Below are 17784 nucleotides of genomic sequence, written 5' to 3' on the forward strand. Positions count from 1 at the left end.
TGATTTATCCACCAATATAATAATCATCATGTTCATACTAGACCTAAAATCTCATAATCAACCGAGCATATTTGACTTTCTCCTCAAGATCACAGTCACCTAAATAAATCCATATAAAATCTCATAATCCACAAAGAAATTTGGTTCAATATTACAATCACCTAACTAAATCCAATTTGTTTCAAGATTAATTAATAACATATTATCAATCAATATAATAATAGTCATGCTCACCTAGTAGGTCTAAAATAACATTCTCATGTTGGGCTTTATTTCAATCAAAAGTTGTTGGTTCTTAAGTGGTGCTCTTGCAATTCCGTAAGTTATCACATCAATACAAGTCCATGCTATCACAACCTTGATAGCTAGGCTAGGTTTGGTCTAGAGAGAGGAGAAACTCTGACTAAGTTGCACTTTGTACAGTTGAAAATTCGGGCCTTCGCGTCTAGAAGGTCTCTTGGTGTCAGGTCTATGCGATTTGAACAATCGAACAATATTTACCTACTTTGATCAGATGGTACATTGTCCAGACGGTACATTGTCCCCCGTGATTGATATTGTCCACTCTTGTCGTGTATGGGGTATCCACCTAGTGAATGCTCTACACTAGACCGACCAAGGTACTAAGTCTAGCCCCGTCTCATATTATGGTAATGTGCTTGCACATGTAAGGTTGGTGACTTGCACACTATGCCTTTTTGAAAACATCTCCACTTCATCTCCATTTTGTAAGACCTTATTATTTCACATTCATCCATGGGCATTAGTGGCACCCTTGGGTTTTTGCAATACACTTATGAGTAACAAAGATTCTTCCCCACTCCTAGGATTTATGTGACTTGCACGGCTAGGCAATACTATTAAACTTGCAGACCCACATTTATTTGTGACCAGTGGATATGTAGTCCTACGTTTAGAAATGAGGGGCATTAAGAATGTCAAAGGGGTGTCAATATCAAGCACATAGGGCATAGCTAAACCCTAGCTAATTTACTTAGCATAGCAATACTAGCAAACAATACTTTATCCATGCAAAATAATTCTAAGTGTGTAATGCAAATATGGGTTCAACATGATCAAAGTAGGTTGCTTGCCTCGCTTAGTAAAGTCTTCGCGTCTTTGAAGGGATAGTGTTCGTGATTTCGTGATGATTACTTCTTGAAACAAACCAAATTATAATCTCTCGATGGTTGGTGGCCTGAAAAGAGGATGTGAAACATACTTGTAAGAAATCAGCGCTAAACATGTTACAACGGAATAACACAATAAAACATATGACTCAAATTCAAGTTCAGTGATTGCATCTCGGCCTTTTCTAATGAACAAAAAATTGCAACAAGACAACATAATTATTCCAATCTTTATTGAAGGTATGCACTTTGGGTTCACATTTCCATGACACGAATCTAACGCCACAAATAAGCTTAAACCAAATTTTGCATAGCCTCAAATATTTGGTAATTGTCATCACAGAATTCTTTTTCCCTGCTGTTTTGCGAAGTTACTGTATCCATCCAGATTTGTAGTTTAGATCCGACATACAATGTTTGACTATAACAGCACAGTGCGCACTTTCTGAATTGCCTGCACGAATTGGTGCAGACTCTTGGTTCCATCAAACTCAGCTCCATGGAACAAGCCTGTAACTACGTATTTGGTGCGGTGATGGGCCTTCCCTATAGCAAAGCAAGTTCAGTAGTTCATCTAGCATACTTCCTACTAGACAAATTATGGAATGGGCATAAAAAAACGTACCTAAAACCAGCATGTGTATAGCATGCATAGACTTCTCTTGCTCCTTGACGCAGCAGCAGCTCAGCTCGTTTGGCAATAGTTCCTAATTTAATTGTGATAGTCTTATTAGGATATTCATATTTAGAAGCAAAGATTGTCAAATGGTAGCTACTTTTGGTATGCAACAAGATGTTATAATTTACTTTCTCAGTTGTCAAACATGAATGTGGAACACTTCAGCATGTTTTCAACTTTAAACTATATTGCAAGACATATGACTTGTATCCACACCTTACTAAATAAATTTAACTAACTATATAATATTTAATTTCTGCAGTTAATCACTGCATTAAATCATGGTGCAACTGCCCCTCTGTGAGATGGTCAATCTTAGAATTATGTTTCCTACAACTTAAAAGGGATAACTTACCTGCTGTATCAATCATATCAGCCACTTATCCTCTAACATCTCCAATCAGATTCATTACCTGCAATAAAAGTACATGACAAGTTCTGCTTGTTTAATCTGACAGAACTGATCACATAAAAGCATGAAAAAATAAATCTAGCATACACCATGTGAAACAACACATCTCCATATGCATTATATATTTGGGGAATTTGAGGATTTGCCACATATTTCTTTGCACTTTGAGGATTTGCCCTCATTTTCGACTTCATTAATGGTTTGCCGAAATCTTGATGATTTGCCCCTGACAAGATGGACCCATAGAGAAATGTCGAAAATGCCCCTGCAATCCCCAACCTAATCCCGTCTCTCACCTCTCCCAGGCCCGACGAAATCACGGCGACGACCTGCACCGCTGCACGGGCCGGAGCCCCGATCTCGGCGTTATGTGGAAGCTCTCGACTGTTGTGGTGGTCTCCTTCGCGGGGTAGCCCTGCTGCCTCGGCGGCTCGGCGTGTTGTGGGAGCTCATGGGCGGTGCCACGGGTGTCGACGTTGGCGCTCACGGTGACCACGGCCGGCAAGGCAGTGCTGCTTGGCTACCTCGGTATGTTGTGGAAGCTCGCGGCAGCGCGATGGTTGCCTGACCGCGACAGAAGGAGCACGGCATGGCAGCTTGGGTCCTTGGCCGTTCACCATGCAAGGGGAGGGGTGCAGCACAGCGAGCCGCCGGGGCCGCTGACGAACAGAGATGCGCTGGAACGGAGCTAGTCCATGTGAATCGGTCCAGTTCAACCAATTTTGGTTACATTGATTGAAAGGCATTTCTGTATAATAAGTTCAGTTAAAACATCCATAAGATAGTGCAAACCGGCCAGAAGGGGCAAATCATCAAGATCTCAGCAAACGTGTGACAAATCATCGATGATAACGTAAACAGGGGCAAATCCTCAAAATGCAAAGAAAGGTGCGGCAAATCCTCAAATTCCCCTATATATTTCCATCAGATTGACTAGCAGTGGATAAACCATAACTAACTACAGAAGAAGAGCCTAAATGAGTACGTGTTTTCTTACTATGCATCCTAGTAGTTAGCTGCGAAGCAAGACGAGCTTCTTCATCTCCGGCCACCGCGCCGCCACGTTCTCTCTTGACCACCTGCGCCGCACGCGAATCAGTCCGAGTTTCCACGGCGCGAGAGGACGGGAGGAACCCAAGTGAACCTGGTTTCGACGAGGGCGGTGAGGAGGCGCTTGATCCCGTCGATCTTGTCGGCGCCGAGTCAAGGAGCGCCTGCGGTCGTCGTCGTCGTCGAGGTGCGCGTCCGCCCCGCCACCCAGTGCGTGCCCGTGCGCATCCGCCGCACCACCCGATACCCCCACGCGCCGCTCGCCTGTAGCCGGAACACGCCCAGACCCTCTCCGGCCGCGCGCGCCCTCGCGGATCTCGGCGGCCGCCTCGTGCCGCTTTGGACCGTTGGAGAAGAGGATATGAGAGAGCACGGCACCGTGCGAAGACGTACCCTCGGTTTTCCGCCTTCTGGTGGTCTGCGCTACCTACAATCTGGGCCGGCATTCGAGAGGGCCTGCTGGGCCGCACCGATTAGTTACAGTGCACAGTGCGCCTTACAAGGAGAAGGCCTGCTGGACCGCACCGGTAGTGAATTTGTCTAAAAGAAAGCAGATAGTGAATGATTGATTACAGCATGAGATCCTCAAAAAAAAGATTGATTACAGCACGAAATGTTTAAAACGTAGCCGTGCTATTTCTTGCACATACATTTCAGGAAAAAGGGTGATTTTTTTTCCAAAAAGTCGAACAATGTTTTTAAAACCACGAATTAGGAAAAAAAGTTCATCAAAATTTTTAAAAAGTTTATCAATTTTGAAAAACAATTCATCGAATTTGAAAAAATTCACTAACCTAAAAAATTTTCATCGATTTTAAAAAAATTCCTCAAATTTTATTAAAATAATATAATTTAAAACTTTCATTAATTTAGAAAAAAGGTTCAGGAAATTTGAAAAAATAACTGTGCATTAAAGAAAACAAAAAAGAATGAACAAAAAGGATAAAGAAAATACAAAACGAACTAAAGAACTAAATAAAAGAAAGAAGCCAAGTACGTTTGCACGAGCGGGGCGATGGCCTGATGGTTATAGTGTAGCCAGTGGCGGAGCCAGGATTTCTGACATGGGTATGCATAGTTAAAAATTTCTTAGTGCCAAGCAACACTAAGAGATAAATGTTTACAATCATGAAAACTAAATTTTAATTATTATAATTTTTGCAACAAGGTCTTCAATATTTTGTTTTATATTGCAAGAATATAGCCAGAAACAAAATTTAACGCTACCAAACCCCTTCTCAAAGGGGCAAATGATAGCGCCAATATGTGTAGATCAATCGATGAACTTAGGGATAAATATAGTCCCCTGTATTGAATTGGCAATTTGAAAAATTCAAAATTACAAAACTCACAGTGCATAAAGCCGATTAGCCGAGGGATGATATGCACGCAGCTGTTAACGGTTGATCGCTGCCTATCAAACGACTGACGCCGCTGCCGAGGGCGAGGTCCTATTAGCGATGCAAACTACCCAGACCTAGGCTGCTTTTTTTCTTTTTGAGGATTCCCAAACCTAGGCCCAACACCCCAAGTCAAGGCCCAGTGTAGCCAGCGAGCCCAGGTAAGGAAGCGAGGCGCTGGAGCGCTTCTTTGCCAAATTTTCATGCGTGGTAGGTGTAAAATGAGGCCATGCTTGATATATATGCATATACGGGTATATGTACTGAAAAAAATTAGCAGAAAATGTTGGGTATGCGTTGCATACCCTTGCATTAGGCTAGCTCCGCCCCTAGCCCTCGCAACAAAGGGGTCGCGGGTTCGAACCTCTGGTTAGGTGGACGGTGGTATCTCCAACTCACTAGGGTTCAAGTCCTGTTGCTCGCATTTATCTAGATTTATTTCAAGATTTTCGGCAATGCGCATTTAGTGAGAGGAGACGTTCATGCAGCCACTGTTGGAGAAGGAGCGGGGGGCTCGCACATCGGCGCGTCTACGTAGCTCCCCACACTGGAGGTGAGTGCAGTGACGACGGGCGCGGTGAGTGTGGGAGGGTATGCCAGCCAGCTGCTACTACGGGTGAGATGCATCTTTCTTTTTAGTCCCACATCTTTAGGCGGATTTCGGCTAATTTATAAGCATTTTTCTCGGGGCAGCCATTAGCGAGTAGCAGTAGAGTGCGTAGAGAATGAGTGTATGATATAGTATAGGGTATAGGATGTGGTTAGGGTTCAGGGGCGAGGGCAAGGCAGAGAGGGGAGCTATGCACAGGGGCGGAGGTTGTTTCGAAGAGACGATTCTTCACCAAAGAGACATAAAATTGATCCCACCAAAAAGCTCTGTTAAAATTGATTTTCAACTTAGACAGTTGTTTGAAGAGACTTAATCAATTTTATATTTCTAGCCTTCACCAAATCATGTTTCACGAAAAAAATAGTGTCATCTCCATACTGAAGAATGAAAACCCCATCATCCATAAGATGAGGAATAAGCCCACCCACCTGACCATCCTCTTTGGCCCGACGAATTAGGACTGACAGCATGTCAGCGATGGAGACATTGGCTTTTTGAGGTGAGAACGTCACATAGCAGCGCAGTTTGTGCTCCTTAGGCCCAAAACTTGCATAAATACACTTTAAAAACTACAGAGAAACGATGAGCAATAGCTCGAAGCCCACATAAATGGCCCAGCTGAAGGGACGGCCCATTTCTAGGTCCGTCGCTGGTGATGATCAATCCTATTTGACTAGCATGGTGGCAATATTTTCTAAGCAATCAGCCAATCTCCCAATCAATGAAGAGGGAGTCTCTACCTGAATTCATTCTTTCAGATGAAGATACATTTGGATCACAAACGCCGGCAGATACGACGCATGAGGGTAACATAAGTAGTATTATGTATTTGGGACTCGCAAACATGCTTATGTAGCAGACAATTAAAGAAGAGAGATGATTATAGTAACATAGGTAGATACCGTAACATAATAAATGTGATGCTACTATGTGTCATGCATGGCAATAAATGAAACCACCTATAATGCTAATCTATGATACTATGCACTATAATGCTAATCTATGATACTATGCACTATGTGCCATGCATGTTATTAGTCTAAATTACTCCTCACTATGACCAGCCTTAGCCACTCGTGCTAATTGGACAGGTATGCATCCCATATAAGCGACATGCTGCATTGATTGGCACGGTAAGAAGAAAGCGACCTTCCTCACGACGCGAGCAGCAGCTGATCACATCGACGACGACGAACCAAGCTAAGAGCGTAGCCGCCGCCCGCGGTCGCCAGAGAAGAAATCAAAGAAACATTCAAGGCCGAGAGGGACCGAAGGATTAACTGGAAGGAAAGCTGCAGCTGCAAGCCTCGCCGGAGCCGCCGGAATCTACCTACGTACGGTCGTGCGCTCTGCAAAATATGGACCTTGCCTTGGCTACATAACTTACGCTACTTGGTCCTTGCACTAAAACAATTACGTACTCTAGCTGGCCAGTGGCAGCTTGTAGCTTTGGTTCTCACGTACGGCTGCTACAATGACAGCGCGTTTTTTTATCCTTCTCGAGGTGTCAGATGAGTCGGATGCATCGCGTGTTGTATATTCGTATATGAAGATATATACAACTCTTCTATTGGTTTGTACTACCTCTGTAAACTAAACACTCTTATATTAGTTTACGGAGGAAGTATTTTCTTGTCGTAACGAATTGGACGTCAGCTGTTCTGTTCACCCAACGTCCAGTGGCATGTTATGAACCAAACATGGTGAAGTGTACGTCGGACTTGGCAATGCTTCCTTCTTCTCCCACTACCGTGGCGGCTAGGGAGAAGCTTCATTCCTTCCATGCTCCGCCGGCGAGCCCACAGACTCATCTTATCTCTGTCCGCCCCTCTTGAGGTCGGCGACAGTGAGGGAAGTCCCGGTGCCTCGGCCCTGCTAGTAATTTAGATTAGGTTTTCTTAGTCTGTAGGTGCGGTATTATGGCCAATAGCGGTGCTTCATCTTTGAGCCGGTCTTTCGAATTTCAATCCTCCTCGAGTTTTGTTGGGGTAGAGATGATGGAGCTCTGGCTAAATTCCTGCCGTCTTCTTGGGGTGCTGAGTTTAGGTTTCTGATTGTGTGTGCAAGATGAAGGGATTTGGTGTCACACTCTTCACATCAGTTGGCGACCGCTGCAACTCTTGAGCATTGATCTTTGGGGGCATGCATATTAAGACTTTCTGGATGTCATCGATAAGGTTTGGCCGGTTCTGATAAAGGAGCGGCAACTTCGACGCGCGTCGGTGGCTCATTTTGGCAATGGTAGTGGTGGTTCACTGGTCCATAGATCTCGGTCTGATTCTTATTATGTTTAGGGAGCTTTGTAATTCTGGTGAACCTTTATAATAAATTGGGTCCTTCTCGCAAAAATAGCATCTTAAGTCAGTGTCTTTCACTGCTTGACATTCCTTTGCGATAGAGGAATTTGGTGGCAGTTAGAATGATGGTTGTTATCTTGTATCTTTGGAAAATATGCACAAAAAAAAGGAAATGAGTTGAAGGTTCTTTGTCAGCGATCCAGAAGACGCACAGTGGTTTCAGCCCAAGTGTTCAACATAGCTCATGTGTCTCTTTCCCTGTTACCTCTCATGTGTTTTACATGTGCCGTGTTTTCTACAAGCCACTATGGTATCGTACCGAAATCAGGGGAGAGCCCTTTTAATGAACAAAACAAATAACCCCTGCAAAAAAAAGAACAAAACAAATAAATACTATGTTTCACTTTAACATGTTTTGCAAGAGAAAAGAAAGCTACTCACCCAGGGACGATTAATATGGATCGGAGGGAGTACAACATGCTTTGGTTCCATGGTATATCGTTCAATTTCAAATTTACCTTTCGTTCTTCATAACACGGCTTGATAAGCCTCAGGGTTGCCTGTATTTTTTTTACAAGGAGAATGACCCATCATCTATTCATCGATTGGTGCATATAACCATACACTATTAATTTTTTAAAAGTTGGCAGGAAAATTCATGCATCGATGTTGTGCATTGTCTTAAAAACAAGAAAAATCCAAGCCATGAAACACAACTAATTTAAGTGATCAACCTTCGGGCGAGGAGTGGAGTCGCTGAATCCGACTCCCTTCCTTTTGGTGGGGAAGATGGTGAACACAACGGTGGATAGAAAGGCCATGCCGAGTGGCAGGTTCTTGAGCAGCTCCTGGGCGTTCCTGCTGGCGTCTGGGAAGAAGCAGTTCTGCAGCCCCACGTCACTGAACGCCACCGTGAGGAAAAGCACAGCCGCGAAGGAGTGCACGAAGTCCAGCGGTCGGAGATGGAGACTCCGGAGCTGGTCCCTGCTCCACTCACGGCTCTCGTCCTCCCTGGAGAAGTCGAACACGTTGAAGCCACGCGGCGTGGCTACGCCGTAGTAGAGCTTTCCGTCATGGCCGACGATGCTGTCGGTAAAGGAGAAGAAGAGGCACATGACGGTGAGGATGGCGACCAGCGCCACGGTGAGCCACTGGTTGGAGGTCTCGCACTTGCCGTGGTTGGTGAAGGACGGGCTTAGCGCCTGGTACGCCAGGACCGTGCCAGTCGGCAGGAGCTGCGCAAGGTTTGTCACGCTTGACATGACCCTGTCCATGGTAGGGGTTGGCATTGGCGGTGGTACCGTGTCAGGGGCTGTTATCTCACCGTCGTCGTCAACGTCCTTGGTGGCGGCCGGTGGAGGTATCTGGATCGCCGTGGACGAGGGAGAAGAAGAAGTTGCCATTGTAGGTACAAACCTCCATATGGGCGTGCGCGTGCGTGTTCTAGGTTCCAGCTAGAAATAGTCCAAGCTGATCTACACCTTGTTGTTTTATAGGAAAATTAATCCATTGATGATTCCAAAGTCCAACGCTGGCGCACATGAGCGTTGCTTAGTCTAACACTAATTACATGATTTTTTTTTCGGGCAAAACAGAGAGCTTTATTCAACAAAAGTGTTCCGGGGCAATCAGCCAAGAGGCTGGTTACCAAAAAACTAGGGGTCTCCTCAAGCCAACATTCGGTCACATTCAATGTGCATGCACGTTTTGCACATAGATGTGCCGGTAAGTTTGCTGACCTGTTTACATGTTGAATCTCAAAAATAGAAAAATCACAACTAAGCTCTCCTATTTCATCTAGGATAGGAGCCACAATCGAACGTGAATTGTGGCGTCTATGCCAGAGTTGCACTAACTCCTGGCAGTCAGTTTCCATTATCACATGTGATATGCCTCAAAGTTTTGCAAAGAGCGTTCCTTCTCGCACTGATAAGGCTTCCATTATCAGAGGATCAGATATGTCACCGAATGGCTTGCACCAAGCTCCTAGTAGCGCGGATGCGGACCGGGCTATGCCACCCGCTCCTCCTCGACCCTCTGCCACATTGGGTGCTCCATCACAAGATATCTTGGTCATACCTGATTCAGACGGCCTCCATCCATGACCTGGTAACGCAGTCGCTTCATTGCGGGGTAGCTCCAGCAACGCTAGGGCCTCCCGGGTAGATCTAACAGCGGCTGTTGGGTCTCTCCCCTCTTCCCCATGTTTGATCCGGTTGCGGGAATGCCAGATCGTCCACATGATGGTGATGATCTTTGCGCGATCTTCATCCCTGATCCGGTCACCACATAGTATATCTCTGGCCCATGAGCGTGGGTGTAGTCGAGGGAGTCTGAGATCAAACCAAGCACTAGCTTCGCTCTAGAAACGTCGTGCGTGGGAGCATTGTATTAGCGCATGCATAAGATCCTCCTCTCTTGCCATGCACACTTTACAAGTGTCTAGAACTGAGATGTGGCGGTACTTGAGGGTACATTCATCAGGTAGAATCCCCCGCAATACCCTCCACCAAAACACCCGTACCTTTGGGATCACTTTGAGTTTCCACAGTGCTGTCCACATCTGTTTATCATCCGTTGAAGCACCGGTAGCCGTCCCTTCTTCTAGAGCTAAATGCTCGTTTTGAGTCACTACAGCACGGTACGCCGATTTAACAATGTAGTTGCCTGATCGTTCAAAGGCCCAAGCATAAAAATCCTGTCCTCCCCCCCTCCTGATTGGTATATTGAGAATAGCATCAGCATCTGGGGTGATAAAAGTTGTCCTTATGAGATCCTGCCTCCATGACCAGTTTTCTATGTCAATGAGATCCGAAACTGTCTGAAGATTAGTGTTGGGAGGTCTAAACAAAGGTTTCATGGAGATAGTTCCGGGGATCCACTTGTCCGTCCACGCATCAATGGAGCTCCCGTCTCCCACTCTCATGACAAGTCCCGCTTGTATAGCTTTCCTGCCAGCAATGATAGCTCGCCAAGTAGCAGACGCTGATTTGGGAACAGTAGCATGCAAGAAATCTGTGTCAGGAAAATAGCAGCCTTTCATTACCCTTGCGCACAAAGAATTAGGCTTCGTCATAAACCGCCACCCATGCTTCCCGAGTAACGCAATGTTAAACTGATGGGGATCACGAAACCCCATACCACCTTGGCACTTTGGTGTAGCCAAATTCTTCCAGGACACCCAATGTAAAGCATTTTTGTCAATGGAGCTGCTCCAAAAGAATTTGGCCATTGGTGACGTCAAATTCTTGCACACCTTCTTTGTTAATAAGAATGTGCTCATAGAGTACGTTGGAATGGCCTGTACAACTGATTTCAACAATGTCTCCCTACCTGCATATGCGAGTAGTTTTTCAGATCATCCCTGCATCTTCCCGCGAGCTCTCTCCCCGATGTGATCGAAAGTTCTGCTTGTGATGCGGCCAATCGCAGTGGGTACACTAGTAGAAAAAGGGCCTTTAGTCCCGGTTCTGAAACCGGGACTAAAATGTCGGTACTAATGCCTCTCCCTTTAGTCCCGGTTCAATCCAGAACCGGGACTAAAGGGCGCGGCCACGTGGAGCTCCACCTTTAGTCCCGGTTGGTAACACCAACCGGGACTAAAGGAAATTTTATGATTTTTTTTGATTTTTTTTTAATTTTTTAATTTTCAAATTTCTGAATTATTTTAACCTCTAGTCTGTAATCACCACCCCTCATCACTTCTCAATTTATCCTCTAATCACCCCTCATCATTCCAAATCATCTAACTTCCCGAACGGTCACCCATCCTCCCACTCCCCCAGCCTGAGCACGCTTAACTTCCGGGTTCTATTCTCCCTCGTTCCAAGTCTGCACTTGTTGTTTTCCTGACAATACTAAGATGTCAATCCTATTAGCCTTCAGGAATTTTGCTTGAGCATGAAGTGACACATTTCATAGTTTTATTTTGAAACTATTGTTTTAAAAAACAATAATTATTTAGTAACACTAATATTTCTTGAATAATTAGTTTGACCATTGTTTGACCACAGTTTGACCACAGTTTGACCAGATTTGACCAAAATTGAAATAACTGAAATAATTATTTAGTAACACTAATATTCTAGAATAATTAGTTTGACCATTGTTTGACCACAGTTTGCCCACTCTTTGAATTTTTTTCGATTTTTTCACTCTAGATCTTAAAAGCCCCGTAACTTTTTTCTATTAGGTTTTTGAGGATTTTGAAAATGTTTAACGGGGGGTTCCCCCGTTAAATTTGGATGTAACTTTTCGAGTAGGATGATTTTTCATATAAAAAACTTTTTCATCCGAGTTAGTATGCAAAAGTTATGCCCATTTTTACAAATTTCAGAGAGATTTTGCAAATAAAGTCAAAATTCACATTTGCAAATTTTCCCAACAACTAGACCACATATCACATGGGAAACTTATTTTCTTTTATTTTTTGACATTTCCATCATTTTCTTTTTTTTTAAAACTGAAAAGGCGACCCACACCGGGGGGTATAGTTTGAAAATGGGACCTTTAGTACCGGTTTGTGGCACGAACCGGGACTAAAGGTCTCATCCCCATTAGTCCCGGTTCGTGCCTCAAACCGGGACTAAAGGTCTAATCTTTAGTCCCGGTTTGTGGCACGAACCGGGACCGATGGTTGTGGGCCAGGAGCGAGGCCCATTGGTCCCGGTTCATCCCACCAACCGGGACAAAAAGGTCTAGATGAACCGAGACCAATGACCCACGTGGCCCGGCCGGCCCCCTGGGCTCACGAACCGGGACCAATGCCCCCATTGGTCCCGGTTCTGGACTGAACCGGGACTAATGGGGTTACCCGGCCTGGACCAAAGCCCCCTTTTCTACTAGTGGTAGCCCCAGGTACCGCTCGCTAAAAGCCTCCACATTGATGTTGAGGACCGCTTTAAGCTGCTGCTTGAGCTGGGCCGGTGGGTTAGAGCTGAAGTATACTACACTCTTGGCACGATTGACACACTGACCCGAAGAATCACCATAAACCCTCAGAATATCATTCAGTCTTGCTGCACTTTGGGTGTTTGCACTAATAAAGATCAAACTGTCGTCTGCGAAAAGCAAGTGTGTTACCCAAGGCGATCTGTAGCTTACTCTAATACCTCTATCAATATATCCATGATTATAGTACTTCAACAGAGAGGAGAAGCCCTCCGCACACAGCAGGAAAAGAAAGGGTGAGGCTGGGTCACCCTGTCTCGGCCCACGCGAGGGTGAAAAGAATGGCAATAGCTCACTATTAACTCGGACTGAGAAGCGCACCGACGAAACACACTTCATGATGAGCCTGACAAAATCAATGTTGAAGCCCAACTTAGTGAGAATTGCCTCAAGAAAATGCCACTCTACACGGTCGTATGCTTTCATCATATCGAGTTTGATAGCACAAGCATAGTTTTTCCCCTTCTTCCGCCTTCGCATAGTGTGCACACTTTCGTATGCCACCAAGACATTGTCCGTTATGAGCCGGCCAGGGACAAACGCGCTCTGCTCTTCACTGATAATCTCCTCCATGAATACCCTCAAACGGTTTGTCACACATTTTGAAGCAATCTTATATAGAACCGAACAAAGAGAGATAGGCCTGTAATGTGATATAGACTGAGGATGCCGTACCTTGGGGATCAAAGTAATCGCCGTGTCATTCAAACCCACAGGTAGTTCCCCTCCATTTAAGAAGTCCAAAATTGCCTCGGTTACAGCCTCACCAAGCAAGCTCCAGTGACGCTGATAGAACCCCGCAGTAAAACCATCTACCCCCGGTGCTTTGGAGGGAGCCATTTGGAACAAAGTTGTCCTGACTTCCCCCGCTGTATAGGGTTTCGTTAACTCTACATTCATGTCCTCCGTAACCTTGACTGGAACATGGTCGAGCAGTTCTGTAGAGTCCCTAAAACCTTGAGACTCATACAAGTTATTATAGAACAACTGAACCTCAGTCTTGTCTTCCTCTTCATTTGCACAAAACGAGCCATCTGATCTACATAAACCCCGAATTCTGTTGATACGTTTCCTTTGTGCCGCCTGAGCTTGAAAATACTTAGTATTACGGTCACCTTCTCTCAGCCAGGGAACACGGGATCGCTGCCGTAACCAGATCTCTTCCTGATGCAGGGCCTCGCGCAGCTGTCTTACCACTGTTTTCTCCTCCTCTGTAGGCCCTCGGCCTACTGAACGACATCGAAGGCTATCGAGTCTCTTCTGTAGCTGTCTGACATGGCGAGTTAAACAGCCAAACTCGCTGGTCCCCCAAGGTTCAAGCGTTTCTTTCAGATGATGCAGTGAATCTGCTATACCTTGCAGGCCCGGTCCTCTATTTGCCTCCTGCCACGCATTGGTGACAATACGATCATAGTCCACATGCGATGACCAAACATTTTCATATCTGAACTGTCTCTTTGCACGTGACATGTTATTGATCTTGTCCCTTATCTCCGCTACAACAAAGCAATGATCAGATTCGACAGAAGGAACATGCCTGATTCTGATGTATTGAAAATGTTGCCAGAATTCCTCATTGGCAAAGACCCTGTCTAGTCTTGCCTTAACATTCGCGTCACCCGCTTGATGATTGTCCTAGGTGTACGCAGTGCCTGACCACCCCAAATCTTGGAGAGCCACTTCATCAGTGACTTCTCTGAATGCTCTCATCTGTCTCTTTGGCCTAGCAGCCTGACTAAAATGTTCATTAGAGAAGAGAGTTTCATTAAAATCACCCAAACATATCCATGCAGCATGCGGTATGTTATACAGAGTGCGTAGGAAACGCCAACTATGATGCCTATCTTCAGCTCGGGGCGCCCCATAGAAACCAGTAAACCTCCATTGAAAGGAGTCTTGCTCTTTAAATTTAACAGAAACATCAATGTGACTAGCACTATAATTTTTGAGATCCACAAGAACATTATGCGACCGAAACAACCCAATGCCACCACTTAGACCAACACTATCCACTGCAAAGCACCCGCCGAAGCCTAGATGTCTCTGCAAGTCCTCAACTCTCTTCCCTTTGATTTTTGTTTCCATGACGAAGAGAAGAGTGGGTCCTTCTAGCTTCACAATATTGCGAAGCTCTCAAACCGCCTCGGGGTTCCCAAGCCCCCGGCAGTTCCAAGAGAGCCAACTCATTGGGATGGGCAGGACCGATCAACGGTCTCTGCCGAGTTGTCAGGCGTGGGCCTCTTTTTCTTTGGTTCGCGAACCAGGTCCTCTTCGTCTTCTCCTCCTGCAGTGCTCGTGCTCGGATCAAGTTCTCCAGGGTTTTGTGTCGCCGTCAGAAGCAACTGCTTTGGTTTGTAGACCGCTGTAGGTCCCTCCTTCCTCTTGTAGCGGGTGTTCTCTTTGTTATTAAGGGGCGAGACCACCTCTTCCCCCCTCCCCGTCTTGCTTCGATTTAGTTCTAGAATTCCTTGTCTTTTGCTTGCTTCCATGACCAGACTTCTGTCCCCTGGAGGAGTTGTCGCTGCTGGCTGGATATCTGGTCTCATCAGGAGCTCGCAATGACGGCCCAAACGACAGCTCTCCCTTGTCATCTCGTGAGCCAGGGTTAGAGCAGTAAAGATCCGAGTGGCCCAGCCTTCCACAAGAGAAACAGAAGTATGGAATCTGCTCATATTGTATGTCATAGGGATCCACCTTCTTCCTCCTTGCCGAATCTATGAGCACCCATCTCCTGAGCGGTTTATTGACATCCACCGAAACCCCTGCTCGGAGATAGCCTCCATTGTGGTCGAACTTAGCAATCTGCACCTCCTTATCAATCATCCGTGCTATTGGGAGGCTCCATGCTTCATCTCTCAGGTTGTAGGGTAAATTCAAAACCCTAGCCCAAACTTGTAGTCAATCAAACATGACCTCATCAGGGCGCATGCACTCTTCGAACTCGGCCAGGATGACCGCGTTCTTGTTGATGTGCCAGGGCGATCCCGCCCACACTCTGTCACGATCACGCTGGGCCTCAAATTCAGCAACAGAAGTGTTCGCCCCAGTTGATCGGAATTGCAGTCCTCTAGGGTTTCCCCAAGCCGGTCGCAAAGCGGTGCCAATGGTATGAATATGATACAGGTTTCGGTAGAGGACCTTCCCTGCTAGCAACCACTTCGCCAGAGCACCGTCCTGCCGGTCATCTATCACGAGAGGAGTCGCCTCCTCTTTGGATATATCCAGCTTCCCCAGAGCTTCCTCTAGTTTCTCCCTCGCCGATCTAGGGTTGGTCGAACCAGAGTCCCCTTGCGCCGCCTCCGCCGCCGGTGGTGTAGCCATCACCCCGGCCAAGTCCTCGGGGCGGCCCGCCGATGATCTCCGCGGCCGCCGATCGGTTTCCACTCCAAACCCTAGCGCCACCAGAGAGCCCTAGGTTACTTTCATCACCTTACATGATTTGCTGCGTGCTGGAAGGGCTCTACATCCATTCGTGTACATAGACTTCAACTCTCTACCTCGTTTTGTTTAACCTACTTAGTGCAAGTTATAAATCACATTTTTCTATTTTTTGAAAAGGTGATTTTTTAGATATCAAAAAGAAAGTTGAGACCCGGGCCTTGATATTATTGTGATGCACGCATCTTCTTTTATGTGTTGTGCTACGCATCGACTGGCGGATCTTTTAAAAAGATCCGCCCACTCGACGGTCGTTAGATCTGGGGTTGTCCAACGACCCAGCTCTGTCCTCACTACTGCAACAAAGACGGCGTTGTAGAAGTCTTTGTAACAAAGCTCGTGTTGCAAAAACATTTGTAACAGAGGATTTTTTTTTCTAGCTTCATCTTTTTGCAACAGAGATGATGTTGCGGAAAGAACTTCTGCAACATGGACGATGTTGCAGATTTTTTTTTTGTAATGAAAGGATGTCGCAGCGCACCGTCGTTGTTGCCATCGCCGTTGTTGCAGAAACTCGTCGTGTGTGCGTCCGCATGGCCTGACGGGCATGGGCGGCTTCCGCTATGCGAGGTCGGCCCGATGGTGTCGCAGAAACTTCCGAGACGGGGACCTCCGGTCTGGATCACGCCGCGGCAGAGGTAGCATGGCTCTTACCGTCAACACCTAGGTGGCTTCCATGGCGACCTCTCAGGCCCAGCCGCCCCGCCATGGTCGAGAGGCCACCGCCGGCGGAGGTTGTGTCGTCCTCATTGCCCTCCCTCACGCGGTTCCTTCCTGGTGGGTCTGCAACAGATCGCTTGTTGCGGTCTGCCTTTTGAAACTGGTGCCCAGTTGCAAGAATATAGTATGTGGCTAGTGTTTCAGTGAAGATAAGGATGAGGGAGAGATGCGGTGCATGAGCCCATGATGACGCGTGGAAGACGTAGGACGTGGCGAATGTCAGACAAAAGATCAGTCGGTTGAGCACCAGTTTTTCCCTTCTTTTATTGAAGTTGATGCAAGCCAACTTAGACAAGTGAAAAATAGAGCGCTAATAGCACACTGTAGTGTTTTGAGAAATGCCATCTAAATAATCGGTGTACAACATCTCGGTAATAGCATGTTATAACATGATATAGTATGCTAATAGCATAGTTTTAAACTTCTTGGTACTTTTCTATGTTTGGCATGAGTGGTAAGCTATCTAAAAACCATATATCGTATTACCCTCAAATGTGTAATAAAGTTGCGACGCATGGTGCAGATACGGGCCCCAAGCCCCATGGTCAGACTGTTCACCTATTTTGGTAGAGCTCTTTTATGGTACCCTGCGTCAACTATTGGCCGTCCAATCATGAAATCTAATGGTGGCGATCGTTCAGTACTGCTCCAATTTGCCAAAAGAATGGCAAGCGGTATAGCTTGCGCTCCTTCGCTCAGGTCCTCCAGTATCAAATCCTGATGGCATTTTGGGAAGTAACAGCCCGCCCGTCTCGACCTACGGCCGGGGACTCGACCTCCGCGGCGATGCCGGCTGGGCCGGCAAGGTGCAGCACCTTCGAACCGACGTCTATGCCTTCCGGACTAGCGCACGCTGCTCGCCCGCGATGGCGACTGGCTGCTGGCTGCGGGCTGCCCCGACCTGCCCTCTCGGATCGCGCTGACTGCGGAGGCGGGAGCGGACGAGTAGCAACTGCTGTGCTGCGGCGTGTGCACGGCAGCTGTTGACGCGGGTGTGGACTGTGGAGGCGAACGGGCACGCGTGGCTGGGTGTGTGCATGCGGGACAAGCTCCAGGGGCTCATCAATGGCGGACAGAGGGCACCGGCTTCAGCAAGAC

At 46.5% G+C, this 17784-nt stretch overlaps 1 protein-coding gene and 1 long non-coding RNA gene across 6 annotated transcripts; both read right to left on the bottom strand.

Annotated features, from left to right (window-relative positions):
• Positions 1 to 1090: 1090 nt before the first annotated feature.
• LOC125515425 lies at positions 1091 to 3645 on the bottom strand. 5 transcript variants are annotated; one of them, XR_007286995.1, is made up of 6 exons: positions 3366 to 3645; positions 3219 to 3300; positions 2165 to 2222; positions 1756 to 1837; positions 1573 to 1671; positions 1094 to 1198 (listed from the first exon to the last, which is right to left on the bottom strand). It is a non-coding gene; the product is annotated as an uncharacterized LOC125515425 (long non-coding RNA). The 5 variants fall into 5 exon arrangements; XR_007286996.1 differs by having other exon boundaries at positions 1543 to 1671; XR_007286992.1 differs by having other exon boundaries at positions 1573 to 1676.
• Positions 3646 to 8294: 4649 nt separating this feature from the next.
• On the bottom strand, positions 8295 to 8981 carry LOC125517027 (protein DMP10-like). The gene has a single exon (XM_048682254.1). The coding sequence runs from the start codon at positions 8979 to 8981 to the stop codon at positions 8295 to 8297; it is 687 nt and encodes a 228-aa protein (XP_048538211.1).
• Positions 8982 to 17784: the final 8803 nt, after the last annotated feature.

Source organism: Triticum urartu, chromosome 6 (genome assembly GCF_003073215.2).
Source record: "Triticum urartu cultivar G1812 chromosome 6, Tu2.1, whole genome shotgun sequence".
Taxonomy (NCBI): Eukaryota; Viridiplantae; Streptophyta; class Magnoliopsida; order Poales; family Poaceae; genus Triticum; species Triticum urartu.

Bases quoted from the DNA above. Each gene is read 5' to 3' on its own strand.
- LOC125517027 (XM_048682254.1), bottom strand. From the start codon at position 8,981: ATGGCAACTTCTTCTTCTCCCTCGTCCACGGCGATCCAGATACCTCCA.